The 19,147-nt window shown below is 48.9% G+C and overlaps 1 protein-coding gene across 1 annotated transcript in view; it reads right to left on the minus strand.

Moving 5' to 3' along the window:
• Window positions 1-19,147, minus strand: part of Dlgap2 (DLG associated protein 2) — a 733,863-nt gene that overhangs the window by 21,288 nt on the left and 693,428 nt on the right. The window contains exons 10-13 of the mRNA XM_048456266.3: window positions 10,715-11,064; window positions 9,580-9,621; window positions 2,685-2,770; window positions 868-1,283 (exon numbers count right to left, since the gene is read on the minus strand). Coding sequence (XP_048312223.3) covers window positions 868-1,283; window positions 2,685-2,770; window positions 9,580-9,621; window positions 10,715-11,064 — 894 coding nt within the window. The remainder of the gene's footprint in view (window positions 1-867; window positions 1,284-2,684; window positions 2,771-9,579; window positions 9,622-10,714; window positions 11,065-19,147) is intronic.

Consider the following 19,147-nt stretch of genomic DNA (forward strand, 5'->3'; position numbering starts at 1 on the left):
AAGAATTGGTGGGTTTATTATTAGAACTGCCTCATAACAAAATGTCAGAATAAAATATAGATAGAACAATGATCTCTGAATCCTACTTTATCTGTCCCTCCCTCCCTTTCCTTTCTTTCCCCTCTTTCCCTCACTTCTGTCCTCTCTCCTTTTCCCTCCTTCCTTCCACGCCTCCCTCCCTATCTCATTCTTTCCATCCTCCTCTTTTTCTCTCTGCACCCCCTCTCGTTCCTTGTCCTCTTCCCCTCCCCTGATTCCCACCCCTATCCCAGCCTCTGGGAGCCACATTCACACATTAAACCACTTGATTCTACTTCTTGGTGGCGAACTTCTTCAAGTAAAAGAGAAGGAGGTAGAGAGGGAGTCTTTTACTCACTATGTGGGGTGGCGGGGACCTGAGAACCTGAGGGTGTGGACAGGCATGCACTGGGCATGCTCAATCGAGGGCTCTGTGGTTAGGAGAGTCCTGCTGTATCTGTAGTGGGCAATTCTTGCTTTGCTTTGGTGTTCCTTTAATGTCACGTCAGGGATTATAAAAACGGGACAGTTAATAAGAATGCTCCAAATCAGCGAAACGAGCGGTACGGCCCACCACTGGGGAAGGGTTAGCACGAGCTCATACTCAACCTACAGAATGAAGCTAAACTGAAAGATGAGTGCACCCCACGGGGTGTGAGAGCTGCCTGTCTTTCCAAATGTTTCGTGTTGCTTCTCAGGATCGAGCAGAGGTCAGCAGAGAACACTTGGCTTTCGTGTGCTCAAATGCGGAAGGAACATTTCCCTACCGGTACCGACATCCGTCCGTTTGCCTCACTGAGAGGTTACCAGTCCGACACACTGTGGGGAAAGGCAAAGGCAAACTCTTACTTTCTTCCGAGAGGTCGTTCTCCTCTGCTTCTCTCTCCATCTCTTTACACCAGCCTTCCATCCTCTTCGTCTCCGTGTGCAGCAATTTCAGGAACCATGAGCCGTCCCTTCGACACGGAGACATCCTCCCAGTCTCCACTGTGTCCAGTGAAGGCTCCAGCCAGGGGTCGGGTGGGGGCAGGGTGGCAGTGTCCACCTGTGTCCTGTAGTCCTCCCTGTAACTGAAGAGGCCCTGCGTCCGCACAGTCCTCAGCGCCCCGTACTGGGTCGGGGTGCTGGGCTCCGAATGTCGCTGGAAGGAGGATCCGAACTGCAGGCCCTTATCCTCCATGGTGATGTGTCCAGGGAAGCCCTCCAGCTCTAGGTCGGCCTGGACAGCCGCCGTGACGCTGTTTGAGCGCTTGAAACGACCGTGCCTGGAAAAGGAGGGAAGGAGAGAGAAGAGATGCTGCCTCGTTCCCAGGACCCTTTGTGGGACACTCCCGAGCCAAAGCTACACCCACTGGCAAGTTCAACTCGTGGTGCTTCAGTGTCACTGTGAGGAACACAGGGTGTGACAAATGAATGGGCTTCCACATCTACTGAACTCAAGTTCTAGGTACCACCCATCTGCCATTCAAGCGTACTGAGTGGGAGAGTGTGGCATGCCGAGGCTACCTTCTATGGAGCATAGCGGTTCTCAACCTTCCTATTGCCGCGACCCTTTAATACAGTTCCTCACGCTGTTTTGACCCCCAACCATAAAATATTTCTTTGCTACTTCATAACTGTAATTTTGTTATTGTTATGAATCACAATGTAAATATCTCCTGTGCAGGATACCTGATAAGGGACCCCCAAAGGGGTTGGGACCCAAGCTGGAGAACCACTAACCTAGAGACATGCTGTGTTTATGACCTGCGGTTTATATGTAAAGCAGCGCCCTCTGTAGATCTTTAGGTTATAATCTGAATTTCTTTGCAGTCCAGATCTTTCCTGTTGGGTCCTGAGACCCTTCCGGAAGGACTGCCCACATCACAGTCCTTAGGAGAGGGCGCCTGCAGCTTTCAGGGTAGAGCCTGGTGCTTTTTGCTACTGTGTAGTTGGCAAGTATGTTCCTTACTACAAGGGAAACAATTTTCCTTCACTGCTTCAAAATGACATCATCTAGCTGGGCGTGGCGGCACAAGCCTTTAATCCCAGCACCCGGGAGGCAGAGGCAGGTGGATCTCTGTGAGTTTGAGGCTAGCCTGGTCTACAGAGTGAGTTCCAGGACAGCCCAGGCTACAAAGAGAAACACCGTCTTGAAAAACCATGCATATATACATCTAAAAATAATAACGTCACAGATACACATTTGTGTTCTATTCTTTTAGGTAAAACTCTTAAAGTGAGACAATTTCAGGACATAGCTGACATCTGGCTTGCTCTCTTCCTCCTTCCCCTCCTTCTGCCTGGCCGTGTTTCTTCTCTTTCCCCCTTATTTCCAGCAATGTGAGGTGAGAAGCACGTCTGCCCTCCCTTCAGCCTAGTCTTTTGAAAATGGATTCTGTATAAAGGACTTTGACCTTCCAGGGCTCCGAGCTATGATGATATTTTAATAGGGGTGAATTACTTTGAAAAGAATTACTTCCCTCTTAAAAAAAAAAAACAACAAAAAACAAAAAACAAGACACGACCCATGTTCATTCAGACTTGAGCGACATGAACGGGCAGGGTATACATGAATGGCCTGTCTCCGCAGGCAGAAGGAATGACGGACACTCAGTGCGGGGAGAGCTGGAATCGCGCAGCCCCTGCTTAGCAAGCGGCTTGCTGGGGAGGGTGGGGGGAGTTACCGCTTCTCGTCTTCTACTTGCACACCAACAGAGTGGTACTCCCGCAGGCCTCGGCTCTCCGTGTCGGAATCCGTGGCTGTTTCTACCTAATTCAACACAGAACATCTCACGTTAGACCTGAGGCAGGGGATCTGGTCAGCCACTCTTTTCTTCTTGTTCATTTGCCGTAATTAATTGTGCATTTGTTTAATCAAAGCAGAAATGCACTTGACCCAGTAGAAACAGAATGAGGGACTGAGAGAGAGGGAGAGGGAGAGGGAAAGAGGGGCGGGGAGAAGGGCATTTATTTAGGGTATTTATATGGCTACTGGGTTTCATTGAATTTTTACATTACTACTTGAACTCAAGGCTGCTCTTGAGCCTTTTAGACATATGCAGATCAAATTGCTTAGTTCAGCTCAGGCAAAAAAAAAAGTCTCTGCTGACGGCAGAGACATGTCACAGGACGTGAAAGCTTGTATCACACTCCGCAGTGAAGAAGATGAGGACAGGGTGAGCCAGACACAGCTAACAATGACAAATCAGCCATTGAGGAGGAGTGTACTGATGACTGCAGCCACACACAGAACGACACAGGAAGGGACGAACGAGGGCATCTCCGGGGACATGAGGAAGCCTTGTGGCTGCTGGGATGGCCAGCAGGCTGCTCACGGTGACAACAGAGACAGGCATCCTGAAGAGACTCCTCACCATGGCCCCGTTTGCTAGGAAGTCCCCCCAACCCACCAGGCATTTTAATGCCCGTCAGCCATGAGAAGCTGTTATGCAAGGGACCCCGGGGCAGGAAATTCTGTGAAGCCAACGCTGGTGAAGCTGTGGAGAGTGTTCCAGGTACCAGATAGCCTCCCCTTTCCCCACAGCATCTGAGGCATCTCCAGGACCGCTGAGCCCAAGTCCAAATGTCATAATAGAAAAACATATTTTCTTAAAAATTTAAGTCCCTACCAGGAAGTAGTCAACACCTCGCCACTGTACCCTGTTTGTTTAGGAGGAGAAACCAGGCCTGGCTGTGATCTGTGGCTGCTCCTCCAGGCCCCATGAGGCCAGGGGACATGGCAGACATGTTTGTGTCTAATTTGCTTGACCAGGAGCCAGATACTTCCTAAGCTTTGTCGCTTGTCATCCACACAAAGACCCCGGGGCTGTTCCTCGAGGACCAGGGGAGGTGAATAGCTTGCCCAAGGGCACTCAGCTTAGCGGAGGCAGTGCCAGCATTCCAGCCCAGGTGCCCGTGACTTCAGAGCTCTGCTCTGTGCCCCTCATGGCCACGGGAGTCTCAGAGCTGCTGTGTTTCTTATCAAAGGGTGGAGGCTAGAGACTTCCTGCCCCTGTGAGACAGCTTTACAGGGATGGGGAGGGTGGGTGAGTGATCCGTGCTGCCAGGTTCCGACAGTTGGAAGGAGGGAGGGATCAGATGCAGGAAAACCATTCTGGAATGACAACCCTGACCTTCCTGTTGGGGTCCCCATTCTGCCTTCTACTTGCAAGAGGCCATGGTCCTATTCAATTGTATGTGCCTTGCTGGACATGCAGATTGCTGACACTTCATACAAAAGACCTTACCATAAATTAATATGTTTAAAATTCTATGTCAGGATATGGGGGCTACCACTTATTCATTCATTTATTTTGCCAGGGACAGAACTCAGGGGCTCTGCATACACTATGCAAACACTCTACTGCCGAATTCCATCCCAGCTCTGCCTTGTGTTTTAACTATATGCCAGTCGATGCTGTGAATGAAACTTAATTGGCCTATTTAGTCTTCAGTGGAGTAAGAATTTTGGTGAGGTCTAGCTTTTTGTCATAGTTCATGATGATTCTTATAAACGTACTTGAGCAAAGTGTTGGGAGTATCCTCATATGCCCTATGGCTGTTGGGTCATTTTTTCACAGTCTTTGAAGATTTCACCACTTATTTTCTTGACACCTGGTCTTACAGGGTCACTCTACCTGGTCTCAAACTTATGGTCCTCTCGCCTTAGCCTCACACGTTCTGGAAGGTAGGCATGCACTTCCATGTCTGGATTTATATCACCAAATGTGAGTGATGAATAAGGTGAGCGGCATAAATCAACATCTATCCTCTCAGGGAGATTTCGAAGTGGAAACAGCACATATTTTTGTCATAAAAATATTGAAAATAGTTGTCTAATTTACTTCACTCCTGGGAATTCAGCTGAAAAAGACGGTAATACATTCTGACCCATGTGAGGTCTCCATCATAGTGTTATTTGTAAGGGGAAATATAGGAAAATAGAGGCTGTGAAAGGACTCTCCACTAAATCATTATTTAGTCATGATGATGGATGCCCTGCAATTATTTAAATGATGGTTGTAAAGTTAAAAATACAAAAAAAAATGGTTTTGATGGAATTAAACTAAAGTGCCTGGATTGGCAGGCATCATTGACCACAGTGTTAGGAGACATAAATATATGCCTGGTGTACACACACACACACACACACACACACACACACACACACACAGAGAGAGAGAGAGAGAGAGAGAGAGAGAGAGAGAGAGAGAGATACATACACAGAGATACAAACATGCACACACAGACAGACATATCCTACACGTGAATAAAGAATGCTAGCCAGATAGAGGTGGCACACGTCTTTAATCCCAGCCCTCTGGAGGCAGAGGCAGGTCCATCTCTGAGTTCAAGACTAGCCTGGTCTACAGAGTGAGTTATAGGACAGCCAGGGCTACACAGGGAAGCCCTATCTTGAAAAACAAAACACAAACAAAAAGAATGATACCCCCAGGTCCCCCAAGTCTTCCTTCTAATGCAAGTCACTTTTAGGGTGACCTAGAAAGGCAGAGCTTTAGACCCCTTAAATTCCACTCAAGCCAGTGGTATAGCTATTAGAAACCCTTTTAGTTCTATTGAATTTTTACTTCTTTGTTTTAAAATGGGGAAATATCCAATACCTCCCAGGACAAAGGCCAGTCAGGAGATTGGTCTGAAGCAAACACTACCACTTTTCAGTGCCACTGAGGACCCTCAGGAGGCTCAAAGGGATGTGCCCTGGGTGAGTTCGGCCTGATAGAAGTTGTATTATGAAGCCATCGTAGAAAATGAAGCTATCTGTGGTAGAAGGCAAAGGCGGAAGGGCTGTGACAACATGCACCCAAAGGAACTCAAGATCTGCCAACATCAGAAACCCCGAGAGGAGAAACTCAGGGTTGGGGAGAGCTACTGGGATCACAGGGAAGAGAAACCAAGGAGCTTCCTGAGGAAAGTTGATTACCAGTGTGAGTAAATTTAAAACATGGCAAACATGCCTGCGTATACATGTCTACATGTATACGGATCATGTTTACAAGATCCACCTAGGATGGAGCACTAATCCAGAGAATGATGAACAGTGGAGTCCTTCTGAGTGACTCGGGGGACAGAAGTTGTATCAGGGGTGGGAGCTCCCCAATAAACAGTGAAGAACCGCACATAGGCAAATAATTCTGAAGTGACTGAGGTGCCTTTATGCTCCTAGGGATGGCTACTCCCAGTCCTTGCTGGGCTGTATAAAGGGGGCAGTAGTGAGCTAGAGTCACGAGGATAGGGTGAGCATGAACCCTGTGGTATGTGATCTGCACGAGACATAAGGAATCGGATGGATTTGATGGAGATGGTCTACATGTGTCTCTGGGTGTGTGCATGTATGTCTGCATGCCCAAGCGGGACGGTAATAGGGCATAAGTTGAGGCGTTCTTTCCTGTGCCCGCATTTTCTCTCACATCAGACCAGGGTTGGCACCAAACTTCAGCAAAGCCGTCCCCGTATGATCCTAAGCTTCTGCTGGATTCTGAGGTGGAAGCCCAGAGGATTGAGATTGCTCAGGAATACACCCGAGCTTCCATCTGGAATCTTTGCTCTCCAAACAAACAAGCTTTTTGGGCTCGCTCTTGTCAGCCTTCCTTGGAGCAAGGCAGATGTATTGCTTTTGAGATTAAACCCATTGTTTCCTTCAGGGGCCCAGCCTAAGTCCAGGAGAGAAATAGGATGTCTTATTGAGGAGCTTGGGGGTTCCAATATAACAGCGGTGGGAGCAGTGTGTGTGTGTGTGCGTGTGCACACACATGCCATGTGCTGAGTACAGGGTAGACATAGTCATCTCAGTAGGACCCTCACCAGAAATTATCACAAGGCTTCCCATGCTGCTTGTTTTGACAGCTTGGGAAGGATCTTGTGGTGACTGTCCCCTTATCAGAGGGGAACATGGGAGTCCATGGGAACAAAGACTTCCTGCCTTCTACCGAGGCAGTTTCACAAGCCCACATGGTCACACAAAATGAAGACCTTTCCACAACAGACACGCTGTAAACGTATAAAACCGAAAACCAAACCAAACCAAAACAAACACAAACAGGAAAGGATTAAGTAGGCCTGCCATGGTGAAGAGTGAGGGAGTCGGATGACAGACGGCTCACAATCCAGTGACCTGTGACAGCTTTTCAGAGGTCTCAGCCTCTTCTCCTCAGCCCAGGACTGGAAACGTCAGCTCCAGGTCTGGGTTAAATCCAGACCTCTCAAGAACTGACGCCATGCCGAGGCTGAATTCACCCTGCAGGGTCCAGCCATCTAAGGCACAGTGGGTGTGGAGTACATGTTTATTCTATGCTGAAAGGGAGGACAGGGTGACAGGCGTGGTCATGTAAAGAGCAGAGCCCAGCAGGTTCCATTGCGATCCTGGAGCCGAATCTTTCAACAGTGTTCCTTTATTTTTAATTGTGTGCATGTGTGTGTTTCTGTGTGCATGTGTGCACATGAGTGCCTGTGGGGGCCAGAGGTGTTGGCTCTCTTGGGGCTGCTCTAGGCTACTGTGAGTTGTCTGACGTGCTCCTATCCTCCACAAGAGCAGTCCATGCTCTGAACCATCGAGTCATCTCTCTAGGCCCTTGGATCCTAGTTTTGACCGTACAGGGTCAGGTGATATCTACAGACTGGGAGCAGTTACTCTGGGAGCCAATCGGCCATCACGTTCATTAGAGAGCAACATTTACCAATTGTACACTGTGTGCGTTTGCGGGTTCTACCCAAGTTTCCCCAGAGAAGGAAGGTTCTGGATGTGGTGGTTTGAAAGGAAATGGCCTCCGAAGGAAGTGGCACTATCAGGAGGTGTGACCTTGCTGGAGGCAGTGTCTCACTGTGGGGCCGGCTTTGAGGTCTCTTAAGTGTCACTCAGTGTGACAGTCAGTCGACTTCCTGTTGCCTCTGAGTCAAGATGTAGCACTCTCGGCTCCAGCACCACGTCTGCCTGCGTGCCACCATGCTCCCCGCCATGAGGATAATGAACTGAACCTCTGAACTATAAGGGAGCCACCCCAACTAAACGTTTCCTTTATAAGAGTTGCTGTGATCATGGTGTCTCTTCACAGCAATAAAACCCTAACTAAGACACTGGGTAATTGGGCAGGGGTCTGGCCAGGCAGGAAGCAGTGCCTTTCAGAGCTGGAGGCTGTGTTGATGGCCCTTCCCGATATGTCAAGGACAGAGTAAGGCTGTTCCTGGGTCTGGCAGGTTGGATAATCCCAGCAGGGTACATGAAGAATACTAAGGCAGGCTCCTTCAGTACAGCATTGCTTTCCGATCTGGTTTCAATTCTCCAGGCAGCACAGCTCTGTCACGGATGAGGGAGGTGACTCCCTGGGCTTCATCCATTATGGTGGCACTCACAGCCGTGTGCTCTCAGGCAAGGCACTGACCCACCCTGGTCAGCTGTGTCCCCTCCATTGGTTGGGAATAATGACACCTGGTCCAGAGGGTCACTAGTGAGGGTTAAGGGAGGCTATGTTGGAGAGTTAGGAGCAGGGATACAGCATAATCTTATTTACTTGTTTATACCTGCTTCACATCTCCCGAGCATCGGCTGGTCTCTGGTATCTGGGTGTCTATGAATGGTCTTTCACTTTGAAAGGCTACTTCTCCGAGTCCCCACTCTTACTGGTGGAGCTGGGACCTGGTCACGTCTCCTTGTTACCCTGACATCTGTGTCTCTCCCACTACGTTTTGAGTTCTGCTTTTCAATTGATTTTTATATGGACACCTATGAAGATCCGGGTTCATGGGATTCTTTTTTTTTTCTCCACTGAGAAAGGACATTGAGTGAGTTTACCAGCTGGGGTCACAGCCCTCACACGTGTCTCCACTGAGCATTCACCCACCAAAAACGGCCATCCACTCCAAACCCAACAAAGAACTGAGAACTCGCTATGTGCCAGGCACTGTGCTAGGTTCTGGGGTACCAAGAGGCAGGAGGCACGGACCCAGCCTCCATAGAACACAGTGAGAGATGATGGGGTGCCTGCAAACATTCACAGAGGTATGCGCGGGGGGGGGGGGGTCCAGCTGTGAGGAGGAACCACTGTGTGTGAGCTCAGGTGCGGGCCCAGCTATGAGGAGCACCAGGAAGTGTTGTGTCCATTTGGAGCATGGTGTCCATCTCTATGAGCTCCCGAAATGGCACCCAGCCCTTTTAGCTGCTCAGAGGTGAGCCTTTCTCCTCAGTCCTAGGGTGGAACACGAATGGACAACTGTGGCCAAGAACCCCAGGGGGAGTTGGAAGACCCGGTAGGGAACGTGTCCTGGTGTCTTTGGAGAACTTCAGCTGTGCTACAGATGGGCCTAGAGACAGAGAAACGGTGAACGTTCCACACTCCTCCAGTTTCTAGGACCCCTCGGGCTTGCTAGCTGTGTGGGGTTGGGGCTGGGTTATTCCTACGGGTCGGCAAGGGTTCTGTGCAACAGTGTGAGGCACCCAGCAGAGTGCCTGGCACATAGAGCCAGGACAGAGTGACGAGAGCAGTCATATGAAGAATCCAAAGAAGAGAGAGAGAGAGAGAAAAAAAACTTCATGCGAACTTGGATTTGGAGATGTTGGATACTTACATCTGACCTTGGGTAGGGTTGATGATCAGGGAATTCAGAATCCTAAACAAAACAATGAAGCCACAGTGTGGAGACCTGGCTCAAGGACCCAGGCCAGTGGGCTGACACCCCCCTGGTTTCTGCCTGCCCCCCCAGTCCTGTATGGGGCCATCACTTCCACCTCTGTGTACCTCGTCCTCGCAGGGTGTGTGTGTGAGTGCGCGCGTGTGTGTATGTGTGTGTGTATGTGTGTGTGTAGTGTGTGTGTGTATGTGTGCGTGTGTGTGTATGTGTGTGTGTATGTGTGTGTGTATGTGTGTGTGAGTGCGCGCGTGTTTGTATGTGTGTGTGTGTATGTGTGTGTGTGCGTGTGTGTATGTGTGTGTGTGTGTATGTGTGTGTGTGTGTGTGTGTGTAGAATTAATCATTATGCCTGACAGACACAGGCTGAGCGGAGGTGTAAAATATAAGAGCCAAGCGGCGTCAGCAAAGCTTGGCCCGTGCAATCAGGCCCACTAGGGCTTGGAGGAGGTCACTTGAGACCGCTTGTGAGACAGGGCTCCTATTGTGTATTGTGTGCTTCGCTAAACCCAAGCCAGGCTCCCTGGGTCAGTTGAGGAATGGCAGGGACAGCCAGGTTGGCAGGCCTCCTGGGATGGTGGGGCGCCCTTGCAAGGTCTGCAATAACAAGGTGCCGCTCTTCTCTGTAGAGGTCTGTGGGACAGATGGCCCTGTGGGAAAGGGCCCCGCTGCACACGGCCCCCATTGTTGGCCACATCCTTAGCTCACACCACAGCACTTGGATCTGTTTGCCCCTTTGTTCCCCACACTCCTTGAGGACTGAGATGTTTTCAGCAAGTCATTGTGACAGATCCCCTCAGCCCCTTTATAGGCATCTGCATAATCTATCCAAATCATCTACCTAGCGGTCGGCCCGGGGGGACCACACCTCTGTGTGTGTGGGGGTGTCCCTCGGTATCTGGGCAATACATGAGTCTCATCTCATCTCTGTGGGCTCTGCTCTGGGGTCTGTCACGCTGCAGCAGGCACAAGTGGCCCTCTCAGCCTTACTGTCCCACTTCTGTTTTTAGGGGCTGTGACTTGAATTTTGACTCCACCTACACGGTCGCCAGAGAGGGTGGTCAGGGGAGACTACCTGGACCCCGATGGAGGAGCAGCGGCTCTTGAGGAGCTCTTCAGCCTTGGACCCCAGGATGGCCTTGTCACTGGTCCTCGTGGAGACGCTCTGCACGTCCGTGGCATGGCGCTGAGCCGCAGCTGTTTCCAGAGCCAGATTCATGGCCTTGTTGCTGTCCAGACTGTCCATGGAGTTGTAGAGGCCACGGCTATCGTGGGTCCACGGGGACATCCTCTGGGCCCGGCTGTCCTGGTAGGCGTCCTGCGTCGACTCCGTGCTGCTCTGGGCCGTCACTGAAATCAGAGGCTTGGAGGTGGTCCGCGGAGGCACCGGGGGAGGCGTCTTCTTGTAATTCGTGTAGGAGACAGCTATGAGAGAAGGAGGCTCAGTCAGCTGGATTCCTCCATGGAGCAAGTCTATATCTCTGACATACGTGCTCACAGCCCAGCCTGTCTGCTTCTGGACATCTGGCCTTAGAAAGTCAGGCAACATGGGGAAGTTCTTGTTGGGCTTAAAGATATCTATGTGGATATATATGTAGCAACAGAAGATATTATAAAAGGACCTAGGTATCCAGCAACACAAGTTAGAAACAACATCTCTCTCTCTCTCTCTCTCTCTGTGTATGTGTGTGTGTGTGTGTGTGTGTGTGTGTGTGTGCATGTCTATGTGTGTGCAGGACAGAACACTCTACACCACTGATTTCACAGACATCATGGTGTTGTGCTCAACCCCCTTTTACCACACCAGGGAAGCAGGCAGGGCCCCAAATCAAGAGTCAAAAATGCAACGCCCACGCAGGGAATCACTGGTGTGAGAAGCCAGTGTCAGTCAAACTTGTTGAGTGACAATATTCGCAGTGCTTTCTCCCCTGACTGTATTTTCTAAAAAAACAAAACAAAACAACCAAAATCTTTATAACGAGTCGTTATTTAGCACTGACAAATGAAATGGGCGAGGGGGCTCAAGCTGGCGAGCGGGAGGTCTTAAATCTTCAAAAGAGCACGGTGGAGGAGTCAGGAGGGAAACTGGTAGAGACACGGGTGGTACAGTTCAGCCTGAGCCTTGTCTGCCCCAGAGCAAACACCTGAAGTCCTTGCTAGCATGGATCCCTCTCTTAAGGAGCATTAGTAAACACGGCAAACATTTTACATACCATTTTCAGATTCGGATATGTACATAGAAGGAGTCTTGCTCCGTCCATGCTGACACCATCCCTGCCACCTTTCACAAATACCCTAAGCCCGACTCACCCTCCACTCCCTCGACCCCAGGTTCCCAGACTTGGAAAGCCCATGCTATTGCCCGCAGGGCCGTTCTGATTCACCCCGTGGGACGGCATCCCCCTTGGAGATTTACTAGATGTCTCTTGGAATCCCAGCTCTCCTTTGCCTCACACTAAACTGGTTCTGAAGTGTGGACTAATGGAGGCATCTGTAGGTATCTCTTGGTCCCTCATTTCTCTGCTCCCAGAGGCTGAGGTCCATGTGAGCAGGTTCCTGTGCTGGGTGGGATGTTCAGGCTCTTGACCCAATGTTCTGTCCCACATCTTACCCCACCCGCCTTGGGAGCTCTCTGCCCCGCCTCCCTGCCCCGCCTCCCAGCCCCGCCTCCCAGCCCCGCCTCCCTGCCCCGCCTCCCTGCCCCGCCTCCCGGTCCCACCTCCCTGCCCCACCTAAGCTGTCTTCCCATTCTACTCATTCTCCTTAGACTATTTCCTTTGCCTTTCCCCTATCTCTACCCTACTTCTGACAATGCTGTCTCTCCAGATCTTTCCTGAATCCCTCCGCCAAAGTCCAGCAGCCCCACTCATCCTCTTCTTTGCCGATAAATATTTATTGGGGTCTGGGCTCTTTTTCATCTGGGGACGACTGACCTTGATTTCCTCTACGGCCCATGGATGGAACAGAATTTAAGCCCATATTTGCTGAAGACCCAGTAACCTCACAGTGCAGCCAAAGTCACCAAGCAGAAAACCACAGGGATCTTGGAGCTTAATTCTAAAACAGGAGCGTTGTTCACTCAGCGTGGGGACACAGAGCAAAGCCACAAACCTTCAAAGGTGATTTTTCTTTGTGTCTATAGAGATTTTGAGAATTGGTTTGCACCTCTCAGATAATGAAGGTAAAAGGCCTAAACATTTTAAAGCTCCTTCAGAACATGTTTAGGGGGGCAATGGGAAAAAAAAACAACCACCACAAGTTCCCACGTGAGATTCCTGGACAAGGCAAGGTGCAACTAGGAAACTGATCAGGTTAGAGAGCAGGCGGTGGCTAGACACACTCTGAGTCTCCACGGGGTGATGTGTGTCCAGGAGAGCAGAGGCGGTGGACAAGGAGCAATGGTGAGACCTCTGTAACAGGGTCCAGCTTCAGAGGTCAGTGTGAAAAGGAAGGCCACCTGCTCAAGCCTTGGGGGAGCTGGGTTCTTCCACGAGGATTCATCAGCCTGATCATTGGCAGCTTCTGGGAGTAGGACTCTAGCGTTTGTCAGGGTTGGGAACTGAAACAAGCAGGGGCCAGCTGCTGGGCTCTGAAAACCCGGTTCAGAAGCCTTACACGCCAGGCTCTATTATTGCATCTTCTAATGAGCCTCTTGGCGACACATAGAGGCCATGCAGCTTTGTGTCTCTGAGTAGCAGTACTGATTTTGGGAAAGTTCACACCCCTGTAGATGCTGATGGTGAAGAGCACAGACTCAAAAAGCATCAGAAATTTGCAAGTAGGGCTGGGTGTAGGGATACGTCACTTGTATTTTAATAAATAAGGCTTGCGGGTTGGAGAGATGGCTCAGGGGTTAAGAGTATTGCCTGCTCTTCCGAAGGTCTTGAGTTCAATTCCCGGCAACCACATGATGTCTCACAACCATCTGTAATGGGGTCTGGTGCCCTCTTATGGCCTGCAGGCATACATACAGACAGAATATTGTATACATAATAAATAAATAAATATAAAAAATAAATAAAGCTTGCCTGAAGATCAGAGAGTAAAACAGCTGCACTGATCAGCCACACAGACCAGGCAGTGGTGACACACACCTTTAATCCCTGCAGCCGCACTAGTTTGCCATAAAAACCATGCGGTAGTGGTGCGCGCCTTTAATCCCAGTTCTAGAGAGGAATGTAAAACGGGAGGAGACAGCTCTGTCAGTCTCATTCTGAGATTCCTGGAGGCAGGATCGCCATTTCAGACCGAGGTAGAGGTAAGAGCTGCTTTGCTTTTCTGACCTTCAGGTCGCACCCCAATCTCTCTCTCTGGATTTGAATTAACCGTGCTACAGTTGGGGAGTTATCTCAGCGAGTGAGTCACCTGGCACACGAGAATGAGGACAGGTTTAAATCCTCTAGGACCCATATAAATAAAAATCCAGGTGCAGGGAGCATGCCTATAATCCCAGAACCTGGAAGGTGTAGCTAGGACCAGTGGGATCTAATTAAATCAATGAGCTTCAGATTTGGTCAGAGATTCTGTCTCTAAAGATATGGTGGGTGGAGGAAGGCGCCTGCCCTCTGGCTTCCACATGGCTCCAAATCCGCACGCATATGCACGGACACGCACTGTGCTATCAACACGGTTGAATGCTTGTGTCTGTCCTATCTTCACACCACGCTGGAGAACATCAAACCTCCTATCAGAACACCAAAAAAATGAAAGTTGTTTGCAGTTGACCTCTCCAGGAACCTCGAGGAGACGCTCCAATTCTACTCCCTAGCTATCCAAGAAAGCATCCTACAACCCGGTTCACAATGCAGAACCCACTGAGTGTGTTTAAGGAAAACCCGACACTGGAAAATCTAACCACCAAAACTCAGTTGCTTCATGGCCCTTTAGCATATCAGCAGCATAGTTATGGTGCCCCATTTGCTATAAAGATAGGGACCTTGAACCTGGTCTTTGTAGAATAGGAGCCACATAGCTTATGGGGCTAATGAATTAGCAGGCACCTCTCGCTGCCAAGCCCAGAGAAGGGCTTGCTATGCTCTAGCAGGGAGGCAGGAGCTGTGTCATTCATTTCTTGAGTGACAAGGAAGAAAATAGCTTGGCAGCTTTCAGAGCTGTGTCTGTGCACTGCCAGGCTGTGTGTCCCTGACTCGGGCTGGGACACAAGGCCTGTGTGGAGGGGCAGAGATAATGTCTACCTGGGGCTAGGTATGCAGTCTCAGGGGATATCCTTGCCTGGTTACAGTCAGAACATTTGAAGGGAGACCCTTCTTACTGCAGCAGTGAAGCACACAGTGCTTACTTAGAGCACACAGCTACCATACTATTCTTTTAAACCTTTTTGAAAGTCAATGCAAATGCAAGCATTTTTAATAGCTAAGAAGTCAACTGTACTGCAGCAAAGCCACATAATTACTGATTCGCACAGTCAATCCACACCTGAGTAGTTTTGCAGCCCACCTGTGACAACAGATATCATCCCTGTGTCATCCATGGACCCATGTGAAGGGCCTGGAGATGCCAGAATCTTTCTGGCTTATACAACAGGTCCAGAAGTAAATGCTGAAGCCATCACATGTGGGAGTCATGCTGTTGGCTGTTGGTTTCAGGAAACATTTTTGTAGGGCCCGTGCCCCTGGCAGTGCTTCGGACTTTAGCTTTGATACAGTTTAATATGTTTGTGATTTTGATGTCTTGGATTAATTATGGTAATTGCTTAACATTTTGAAAATGACCCACATTGTTCAGTACCTGAAATTCACCTCTGGGTAGTCACAGTGGTGGAATCAGGATGAAAGACAAGTTATGACCGTTGGACCAAAGCTGAGCCATCCCTCAAGCGTGCTGTGCATACACTCCATCCTCAGTGAGGTAGGCTTCATGCACCTCCTTGCTGGCGCTATGAGGAATAGCTATATCATCCTTCCCACAGACCTGAGATGCTGTGCTCTTGTGGGCTTGGAGAAACTATCGCAGTCCATCTCTGTGCTTGTCCATGTTACTGCTAAGCACCCAGACGAGTGGCCGTTATGCCATGGTCACCTAATGCCTCTCATGATCCCCACCCTCAGTGAGCAGGAAGAATAAATACCACGTTAAGCTGGAGCTTGGTCCAGATCCTTTACTTCTTCAGAGATTGCTACCAAGTTGCTACACGCATATTTATGAAATTCAATCATGAGAAAGAAAAGTCTATCCATGCTACGAATGAGATACCTCCAAATACCCCGCCCCCCCCCCCCCCCCAGTGTAGCTCCAGAAGAATGCCCACTCCCTCCACTCACAGCACGCCTCCACTGGAGATAATCTCACACCAACACGGCTTCACTTGGGATGCTCGCACACATGCGGTGTGACTCCATTAGGGACACCAGCACACACACTATGACTCCCCATGGAACCCCTATGCACACAGTGTGGCTCTATGTGGGACACAAGCTTACAGGCATAACTTCATATTGGACTAACCAACATCTGAGAGGAGAGGTGAGTCAATCCCCTTTATTAAAAAGAAGTTAATTTGAATGATGTGGAACAAACGGCCCCATTCTTCTTTCCTTACAACGGTGACATGTCCTAGCTTTCCAAGTATATTTCACGATCAATCTACACCCAGACTCCGGGAGGCCATTTCTGCATTTAAACTCAGAATGACATTTGCAAGCCAATCAGGACATTTAAAATCTGGTGGTGTGTGGTGTGAAGCACACATCTATAATCAATGTGGAGCGTAATCTGAATGACAGGCATCACCGTTCTAGCTGGATGTGCACACCGCTCTCTGAGCCACAGCACTTCCTTAATTAGACCTTTAAGAATAGCAGCATAAAAGGAATTACAGTAATCAAGCCCAAGACTGTCCAGATGAGAAGAGGAACTGAAGAAACCAAACTTCGAAGGGAAAAAAAAAACCCAACATAAAAGATTATAGACATTTTGACACTTTAATTAATGTTAGTCTCAAAACATAAGTGTAAATCAACCGAGACACCGCAATCGCTTCCCACTGGCATTTTACACAATGGTCTCCCTAAAGTTTTAAAACAATTATGTGGCTACACAAGTTTTGGGGCCACACTGAGGGTTAGCAGCTAAGATGCCTGTTTGAAAATGTGCTAATTAGCAAGAAATTATAGTGTAAGCAGTGTTTAGCGTCTCCCAGTCAGGGAAATGAGGCATGACAGCTGCTTGACTGTGGAGACACTCCTGTTTTCTTCTTAACTATCTGCAAATCAAGCGCAGCACACAGTAAGAGCTTGCATGGGAATTGAACTCCCTTTCAGAGACGTGAAGAACCAAGTAATTTTTTTTAATGTATAGAATCTACTAAGGGCCAGGTAACCCAGAATGGACTTTATCAGCATTGCTGGCTGACAGGGGACTTTGTAATAATACCATTGCCAAACAGAAGTTCAAGTGAACAAGTCACGCAAGTTGTTTCCCTTTCAAACCTACTGTTCAGGTACAACTTTGGCCTGGATTCTTCAGAATGGGGCATTTTGGGCTCAGACAGCAGTGCATGCTGTAATCTCAACATGCAGAAAGCAGAGGGATGAGGGTCATGCGTAGAGACTAAAATGGGTTACACATTGAGACTGTCTCCAAGAACTAAGGGTGTAGCACAGTGATAAGTCACGCGGAATGTCTTGGGGTTGGTCTTCATTGTTCCCAAGGACCTTAAATGTATACAGAAATATTAAAAAAATAAATCCATCCGAAACCCATAGACCGATAACTGTGACACATTAGGATGCAATGAGGGGGTGCATAGATTGGGTTGGTGACAAGTTTTGAACTGTGTGGTGGCTAGCCTGTCATTTGTCTCCCAGCATGTATCTGTGCCCACACACATTCACACATGTTAGTTTCACTCAGACTTTAATATGAATGAAGTCTTTACTGGAGTGAGCTGGGAATTCTGGTTGTCTCATCGGGGTTTTGAGCGAAGGCTAATTCTCTGTGCTTTTTTGCTGATTTAAGTTCACAGGTGTTATTGACCTACGGAGGCAAATGTATCTAGATATCAATGCCTCTTAAGTAAGAAGAGATGACTTTCTATAAAGAATTCATGAACAATAAAGCAAATGCTTCTTGCAGGGGCAAACTCAGTGCATGTCTGACTTATTAGGCTGTTTCAGAGAAAATTAACATATACTAAATATTGTCTGTTTGAAGGCCCCAAGCAAACACCACGCCTGCATCATCATAGTTTCAAGGGGGCGAGAATGAAAAGGAAGATGTGGGTATCGATTTCCCTGGACAACACAGGCAAGTGTTGATTTGCCTTCTGCCTCATGGAGACTATCTGGGCAGACAGTCGATGTCAGCTGTGACAACAATTCCGTGTCCTTGGAGTGTGGTCCTCTGAGAGTCTTCAAGGCCCAGGTGAATCAATAAACGCCATCACTATGAGCTGGCCAAGCATGGCTCTCCAGTGGTCTGGAGGCCCACAGCTGTTAAGAGAATGAGGGTGTGGGTGTTGGAGGGTGGCTGACTTGAGATGTCACTGGCACCATGGCTGCAGGCCCCTCACTGTGAAAGGAGAAGGGTCATAGCTCTTTGGCTGCACCCCACGTTAAGTGTTAAGAAAAACTCTGTGAAGATCTGGAGTGTCCTCACAGTGGATATTTTCTGTACATTCCAGCTGTTCCTTGGCAACAGAAGTTCATGTGCTTAAGATTCTCTGCTCACTGTGGCACCATGAAAAAAAAATCCATATGGCACTTTTCACAGGATAGACAGGTTCACTATAAAGTCTAGCCCCTTCCTGGCCCAGATAAAAGATGGTTGGGCAGAAGAGGGAGTCCTGGAGACAGTGACTCATCATGGTTCTGCTTGGGTATGGAGCCCGAAGGTATGATGTATGGGCCAAAGTGGCAATTTGCTGTGCAATCAGAGGGGCTCTCAGTGCTGTTTGCCAGCTGGCTCTCGTTATGTCTCAAATGCTGTTCTTTATTTAAGAAAATCTGCCTCTAACTCCAGGGTATACAGAAACAAAGATGCAAATTTCATAATGAACTCTAAAGACTTTCTACAGAAGACCACACACAGGGGTAGCCTACCCGGAGCTACCCAGTGCACACATCCCAACATACAAGGACAGCCTTCTGTATGCTGGGTGCTACAGACAGGATAAGACACTATGTCTTCTCCCCTTTCTTCCCTCCTCTTTCCTCTCCTCATCTCCCATCCTGTTCATCCAGAAAACTCATCCATAAAACCCACAGTACCACAGCTTATGCAAGCCTCCACAGGGACAGAGAAATCCCATTCATTCATTCATTCATCCATCCAATAACACATTCATTTATTCATTATTTCATTAAATAAATCTACAAAATTTAGTACATCTGTATAATTTGCTACATGCTATCCCAGGCACTGGGAATTCAGCTGCAAGAAACATCCCTGCCTCACAGTGCGCATATTCTAGCGGAGGAGCAAGAGGGCTAATAAGGGGGGGGGTCAGTGAACTGTCCATCATAGGCTGAAGGACACACTGGAGAGCCCA

The sequence above is a fragment of the Myodes glareolus genome, chromosome 23 (genome assembly GCF_982192425.1).
Source record: "Myodes glareolus chromosome 23, mMyoGla1.1, whole genome shotgun sequence".
In the NCBI taxonomy this organism is placed as follows: Eukaryota; Metazoa; Chordata; class Mammalia; order Rodentia; family Cricetidae; genus Myodes; species Myodes glareolus.